This window comes from Carlito syrichta, unplaced genomic scaffold (genome assembly GCF_000164805.1).
Source record: "Carlito syrichta isolate Samal-C Ts95f unplaced genomic scaffold, Tarsius_syrichta-2.0.1 Scaffold305197, whole genome shotgun sequence".
Classification (NCBI taxonomy): Eukaryota; Metazoa; Chordata; class Mammalia; order Primates; family Tarsiidae; genus Carlito; species Carlito syrichta.
The window spans coordinates 303622-311951 of record NW_007249293.1 but is presented as its reverse complement, the minus strand read 5'-3'; the positions used below and the strand labels follow the sequence as shown (position 1 = coordinate 311951).

The following is an 8330-nucleotide window of genomic DNA, read 5'->3' as shown; positions in this document are numbered from 1 at the left end:
GATTGCTAGTTAAGGGAAACTGCTAGGGGAGCGAGGAGCACACACCTCATCACCAAGGGTACCTGCATAATCAACGTTTGTATACCCAATCCTCAATTTTATAATAAAAAATAAAATAAAACAAATTCTTGTCCTCCAGATCATCATTTAGTGCTTAAGGTAAGAATTATAACAAACAGAATGATAAGAGCATGGTGGAGGGGTATATAATTTGAGGCAACAGGGAGAACTTTGTGGAGGTAAAACTTGAGGTAAGACTTGAAAGACAAGTAGAAATTAGGTAAAGGAATGAGGGTTATGGGAGGATGAGAATTTCACGGCAGAAGAGCAAGTACCATGGCATACAGGTTTATCATGAACTTTTCTTCTTTAAAATCCCAACAGGAAATATATCGCTTCATTCCAAATGAGGAAAGTAATGTTTTCAGTACTTATTTATTGAAAATGCAAATAATTTGGGAGTGTATAGAGAGCCAAAATCACTGGTAATATACCACTATCTCATCTTTCTCATGCCCCCTCTCCTACCACCAAAGATAGACACTGTTTGGTGAATAGGCTTCCAGATATTTTTCTTTTCAATCACAAAAACAGAATCATATTGCAAATAGCATTTTTAACTTTAAAAACGCAACAATACATCCTATGTATCTTTTCATGTAAAATTATATAAAGTATACATCATCCTTTTAAATGGCTACTAAGATTTGTTGGATATTTTGTAATTAATTTTATCTGGGGACTTTTTTTGCTAACATAAAAAATAACTTGGCTGGGCTCAGTGGGTCACATCTGTAATTCCAACAATTTGGGAGGCTGAGGCAGGGGGACCACTTGAGACCAGCAGTTTGAAAAAAGCCTGGGCAACATAGTAAGACCCTATCTCTACAAAAAAACTAAAAAAAAAAAAAAAAAAAAAAAGCCATGTACGGTGGTACATGCCTGTAGTCCCAGCTACTTTGGAGGCTGAGATGGGAGAATCACTTGAGTTCAGGAGGTTGAGGTTGCGGTGAGCTGAGTTCATACTACTGCTCTCCAGTCTGAATGACAGATAGAGTGAGACCTTGTCTCAGAAAATAATAAAAATAATAATAATTCAATGAACATTTTGGTACTTTCATTTTTATTTATTTGTCCTATTAGTCTCGAATAATAAATTATAAAGGTAAAATCACTAGTCATAGACACATTTACATAGTGCCAAACAGCAATTGTACAAATTTATACTTCTAATAACAGTATGTGAAAGTGCTGCCTGATGGATCTAATATGAAATATGTTTTTTCCAATTTGATTGTCATAATAATTTTAGAGTTTTTTGAGTAGACAATCATATTGTGTGAAATAGAAGATAATTTTTATCTTTCCAACTCTTAGATCTGTTTTTTTTTGTTCTTACCTTATTGCATTGTCCACAGTTACCACACTAAATAGAAGTTGTTGCAATAGCATCCTTCTCTTGCATTTAACCTAAATGCAAATGCTTTTTAAATTTCACTATAACGCAATATCCTTGCTGTATGGTTTTGATAGATACATTTTGAAAGTTGGTTTCCTCAGGTATTTTTTTTCCTGTGATAAATGAGTGGCTAATTACATTGAGTGCTTTTACTGTATCTATTATAAAAATCATGGAATTGTTCTTCTTCTAGTAATATAGTGATTTAACTAATTTTTTTCTTACTTGATGGTACCCTTGTACTCTTGGTTGTGTGTATTTTCATATGTTTATTGGATAGTTGTATTTATTAATTATGATCAAATAACTTGGCAGGAAGAGGAAGAAATTATCTAATATTTTGATCAGATCAAGACCCCAATATTTGTAGATATTTTTTTCATACTCAACAATTTTGATAACTTTTTATTTGTTCTTTGTTTCATAAATTTCAGATCACAAATCCTGTCAAATTTTGCTTTAAGTTACTAGAGTTTAATTTTGTTTCTTACTACATATTGAAATAATGCTAAGGCTAGGGCCTATTTGCCCATTTTTTTTAATCCCTTAGAAATCAATTTGTCATAGCCTCACATCTTGGGTTAAAGCAAGTCACAAGGTCATGTTGAGTTTCAAGGGGGAGAGGAGTATAGTCCTTCCATATTCCAGGAAAAGAAAGAGAATTGAAAATATTATTGGACTCTCATAAAGTTACTTGATGATTAAAATAAAAATTTTAATTTAAAGACTACCTTATTGACCAAAGAACATTTTAACAAAAATGACAATTTTTTTAAAAAGAATAAATCATTCATTTCCCACCAATTTAAAATATCAGCTATATGTAGGTTTCAGTGTTTTCCTTTTCTTAGACTTTGAAATTTTTACATGGTTGTAATTCGACTCTAAATACTATTGTTTGTACTTAGCATTATGTCATATCCATTTTGAAATCCCATATGATGTTAGAATATTTAATAATTCCTATTTCGATTTTAAATTTATTCCATTTAATTCTTAATCCTTTCCTGTGTTTAAGGAAAATAAATAAATAAGTGAATGCATTTCATGTCTTATGTATTTGTAGGAAAACTCCATATTTCTGGTCCTTCCTAACAAACAGGAAATGGCTATACAAATAAGCTTCTTAGCTCTCTGAAAGTGTTATCAAATTCTTAAGAGACAATTTTTTGAACATAAATTTTTTGAACAGTCATAGCTTAGAAATCTTGGAAACAGAAAAAGAAGCAGAAACCAACTAGAGAAATATGATTATTAAATTGTTCAAATAATATATCTAAAGATGTTTTCAGACAAAAGTACAATATTTTAATAAAATCAATTTATACTTTATAAAATTCTTTCTTAAAAAACCAAAAGCTGAGCAAGTAACTGTAATGTAAGATAATCTTCCAATTTATGAAACTATTAACTGCAAGTTTCCATTTAATGGCAAGTTTCCTAGAGTGAAGCTGAAATATGTAATAAACATACAAGATTCAATAGCTTAAAGCTTCCCAGGACTGCACCTAATATAAAAATGGGCAATTTCTGTGCTGAACTTTGGGATGTTAAAGCAAATGGCTCAATATAAAGAGTCTATTAATAAAAGACAAGAAAAAGATACATGTTAAAAATTGAGGAACTGGCAAGAAAGTGCCTCTCAGTTTCTAGCTGTTTAGGGAGAATCTTGGGAATACTTCAAGAGAATCTAATAACGTGTTACATGAAGAAAAAATGTATATATTTAAATGTGTCTTACCATTTCTACTTCAATATCATCTTGTTCCTCAACTTTTATTTCTTCCTCATGAATTACGTTAGACCCTCTTTTTTGTTGTGTAGACTCTTCTTGGACCTCTTTGCTGATTTCTTTTTCTACATCTGTAACTTCATCTTCAACAGGCTCAGTTATTGTAGAAATATGTTCTTCAGTTGATGGTGTTGGAATAGGGTGAAGTGGAGAAACATGATCATAGTGAGTATGTAGGAGTCGTAAAGCAATGTTACTTGTGGCTAATATCCTTGGAATTTCAAATCCAACTTGTGTTCCAGAGAATCTGATACTTCTGTACCTGTTAATAATCAATTTTAACAAAGAAGATGAGGCCCTAGGAAACTCTAGGCTTGTTTCAAATTTATACCTTCTTCTCCTCCATCTCTGGCAGCTCCTTCTGACTCCTCAGTAGGGCCCTTTTCCTAACCATTCCTTGAATATTGATATTACTACATTACTCAGTCCTCCATCCTAATCCCTCTTCTCCCTTAACACACACTCTCTGGAAATTATTATTTCTGTGACTTCAAATTAAAAATATATATATAAAATTAGGGGTTTTAACATGAGTTTTACTTTTTCCTAGAGTGGAAAAGAGGGAAGAGGCATCCCTGAATGAATTTTAAGAGGTTCAAAAATGTTCTTCCGTAAGTGTGAGCATATAAAATTATTTGATGCTCAGAAGAATCTATGACTCCCCAAAAATTAAGTACCATTGGTCTATATGCTGATAACTCCACAAGATATACTCAACTTTGTATTTTTCTCAATGCCTTCACCCGTTTGCACTTGGCCTGTCAAAGTGCTGGGATTATAGGGATGAGCCACTACACCCAGACTATTTTTATTATTTTAAATCTATACAAATTAATTTCCTTCACTTTTCTATAGATGACATATTTTACAGTGAAAAAGTTAATATATTGTCTCTGATTAGATGTAAGTCAAAGAGTATTGTGTAGCAAATGGAAGGAACTGGAGAAATATTTTGTCCTTCCTTTTACTAAATATGAAAAGTAATTACTAAATAGGAAAAGTAAAGTCCAAACTTTTCCAATGGCATATAACTAGTTTTTTTAGAGCTGGGACCAGAAACTAGGCCTTCTAATTTTTCTTCTGGTAATTTTTCCCTGAAACTCACTGCCATACCAATGTAATTAATTTAAAATGTTTACAATCAAACAGTAACCAAGTGACCTTGAATTTGTCATTATCACCATCAATCCTCATGAAGATGTTTCCATGTCAAAAATTACTGGTGAAACATCACTTAAATGCCAAAAAAAAACCAAATATGAAAATATTTTATTTGTAACAGTTCACAAAAATGAGTATATTTTTTAAAGTTCTAGATTGCCATATAGAAACCACCTACCATTTCCACTTTTTTAGGGGGAAAGGGGGCTAAGTGGGTGAAGAGAAGGGGAAGACCTGATATTAATGGATTATATATTTGTAGTAGACATTGTGCTATAACTTTTAGATGCACTAATGTTTAATCCTCAATCCAATCCTATTAAGTAAAGTATAATCCTCATTTTACTGATGATATACTGAAGGCCAAGTAACTTGCCTAAGTAAATGGCAGCTCTGTGATTCAACCCCTGGTGGGTTAACTTCCTAACATAGGTCTTTCCAAGTGCAACATGCTGCTATGGACAGGCACATGCCTAGAAGTCATGATGTGACTCTAATGTCTTTCCACCTACAGGGAATGTATTAGCCATGGGGGTACCTTGGATTCTTCTTGAGGTTTGCCCATACATATACAGTAACATTTTCACTTTGAATGATTTTTTCCATATTTCCACTGTCCAGATCTGCTAAAGTACTAGCTTGCTGCAAGACAAAAAAAATTGTAAAGGGCCAGAGGTCTCATAAATTATACAATTTACATAAGTTATTTAATAATTTATGTGTTAGATTCCCTTTATTAATTTACTAAAAGAGAAACTTGGTTAAAAATAGGGTTCAAAAAGACAAAGAATCATTTTTTTTTAATTCTATAAAGGATCCAAATGTATTTACTTAATTAAATATGCCTCTACTTTTTCTACTCAGTTTCTCTGACAACGTCTAAGGAATAAAGTTGCCCCTACATTCCCAGGTAGCACTTGTGGATTACTATTATGTTACCTTTTTCAATCTTAACAAGAGAATCATCACTTTTCATTTAACTCTATGCATGCTTCTTTACCTGTATCTTATCAAAGTATAGTCTGTTCTACTGCAAAAGTTAGCCTTTCTGCGTTTAGAAAGCAAACATATCCAGTCTATGGAATACAGATGAGTTACATGTTTTGCTAGTCCTATAGTTTATATCCAGTGTTAACAACAGAATTTAAGGCTGCTCTTGAGAATTTTTCACTGGCTGGGCTCAGTGGCTCAGCCTATAATCCCAGCACTTTGGGAGGTCGAGGAGAGTGGGTTGCCTCAGCCTGGGCAACTTGGCAAGACCTTGTCTTTACAATAAATCAAAAAATTAGCCAGGCATAGTAGCGCACACCTGTAGTTCCGGCTACTTAGAAGGCTGAGGCAGAAGGATCACCGAAGCCCAGTGGGTCGATGCTGAGGTGCCATGGGTGTGCTACTGCACTCTAGCCTGGGCAACGGAGTGAGACTCCAACTCAAAAAAAAAAAAAAAAAAAGAATCTTTCATTAAAAACTAACATAATTTGATGCCTATTGCTCAAGAAATCAGCTCTCATCAAGGGTCAATATATGTTTAGTTGCTATAATGTAAAAACTTAAAAATGTTGTGCATTATATTTATTGCGAATTTTTTTAAGTGCTGATCCCTTCATACTTTTTTGTTTTTTATGACTTTTACTTTTTGAAGTGTTTAGGACAGTTGCCTTGAAGAACGGTTCCACTGTGAATGTACGTGATTGTTTCCTCATGGCATTGCTTAACTTGCTTCTCTAATTCCCTTTATTTTTAAGGGATTAATTAGATTTGGAGCAACCATTTTCAGCAAGAGGACATCATAGGTTATGTTGTGTTCTTCATTTTATATCCTATGAGGAGTATACAATGTTCCGCTATTAATGACACAGACTTGATCACTTGGTTAAGGTGTTGGCAACATATTTCCTCATTGCCAAGTACGTTTCCCACAATCAGTTAGTAATCTGAGGTCTAACACTTTGGCATTATGAGGACAATGTGTTCCTCAACAACTTTTCATCTAATCTCTTAGGTGGCCATTGAGGATTCTTACCTGGATCAATTATTACATTGGGGACAGAAAAATGGCGATTTTCTTACTGGTCATTCCTTCCACGTTAGTTAGATGGCATTCTTCTGTAAAGAAATGTTCTCACACTTCACAGTCCCTATTTCTTTTTGGAGTATCACTATGACTCGTGGATTTTTACTTACTTAATGTGATATAATTAATTATAGTCATTATTATTTCTGATATTCAAAGTATTCTGAATTTGGCCTAGTCCCTGTCCTTGGATTTGACCCCATTAGTCTCTGAATGTTTACTTGCTTTCTAGCACAATAAGATAAACCAGCCTCCTCTTTCACTTTTCCTACCCCAGTCACAAAATCAACCATTTACCCCAATTAGTTCTGGTTCCTATCTATGGAATAAAAAAAATAGGGTTCATTCTGATATTTCCATTTCAAATTAAATATTACAGTATTTTTCAAATTTTCACTTGCATATTGGTTCCCTTAAAAATCTTGATTAGTAATAATAATGTTTTCTTACTTCCTTTGCCCTATAATACATATAAATACATAAATAGTTGCAAAGTTATGATATGAATAAGCTAACAATAAGCAACAACATAAGCTTTATTTGCAATCCTTTTTTGTAATTAGGGCATATTTCACAAAGGATATACAAAGGACTATATTTTAGACGGAAAGAAAGCAAAAGACAAAACAACCAAAAGTAATGTGTGACTGTAGACTGTTTTTTGATTAAAACAAAACAAAATAAAAACAGCAATAGAAGACATTCATGGGAAATAAAGGAAAATTTGAAGATGAACTATTAGAAATACTACGAAATTATTATTAATTTTCTTAGGTATAATAATGATTTTACGGTTATTTGACTCTTGTCACTAATGCTGAGATACCTGGGGATGAAAAAGTAGCATAATATCTACATCTTTCAAATGCTACAAAGCTAAAGTAGAGATTTATTTTATAATATTTGCTAGAGATAAAGCAAACATTATAGAATATTGTAATATTATTGATTTTTGTCTATCAATTATACTTCAATAAGCTTAAACAATTGTTGACTATAGGTGGCAGGTATATGGGGATTCATGATACTATTCTTCCAACCTCATGTACAAATATAGCATTTTCAAAATGAAAAGTTGAAGAAAAATGGAGTTACTACCAATAATTATAATCTTGCATCTATTAATTTATCTAGCGTGAATATATAATATGTAGTTTCATAAATTTATCATCAATGCGAACTTAGTAAACTTTGTGAAAAATACAAAAAACTAGACTTTAACTATATTGGCAATATTTTATCTAAAAATAAAATATTAACAGTTGTTAAATATGGGAAAATATTTGTTCTTTAAGTTATTCTATTGACTTTTCCAGAATCTATTTATTTTTCAAAAAGAAATAAAAACAATACTGTATGATTTTATTATATAGCATAAAATGTTAACTCTTATAAAAATTGATAATAACATGAAAGCAAAGTATCACACTTACTCTGAGAAGTATTTCTGTGACTACATTAAACTTAAGCTGAAGGAGCTCCTGTAGTTGTAGAATTGATGCTTGATGCTGTATTATATTTTTATCTTGAAAATCACTCTGTGGGGTCTCTAATAAAATTAATTTCAATTTCTCAATTAACTATAAAGTAAAAGAATGTTTACATTAATCATCTGTCAAGTAGTCAAAGGAAAAGTGAAAGAGGGTATGTTCTATCAATTTAGAATTGAGGAACACATTATCCTCAGTAAAACATGGAAATCCTTTCCTGTATTTATTCTGTAATTTAAGATCATGGAGAAATAGATACTTTCTCCCAAAATACCCTTATAAGTTCTTATCTGTGTGTAACAGAATTCTCATTGAAAGAGTTGATGAATGAGTGGTGATTTGTCATTACCTAAG

General features: G+C 32.1%; 1 protein-coding gene across 3 annotated transcripts in view; it reads right to left on the bottom strand.

The window, feature by feature from the left end:
• CASC1 (cancer susceptibility 1) overlaps positions 1–8330 on the bottom strand; it is a 53928-nt gene that overhangs the window by 22673 nt on the left and 22925 nt on the right. For all 3 annotated transcript variants that reach the window (XM_021714061.1, XM_021714062.1, XM_021714063.1), the window contains 3 exons: positions 7920–8066; positions 4951–5054; positions 3201–3513 (listed from right to left, as the gene is read on the bottom strand). In XM_021714061.1, coding sequence (XP_021569736.1) covers positions 3201–3513; positions 4951–5054; positions 7920–8066 — 564 coding nt within the window. The remainder of the gene's footprint in view (positions 1–3200; positions 3514–4950; positions 5055–7919; positions 8067–8330) is intronic.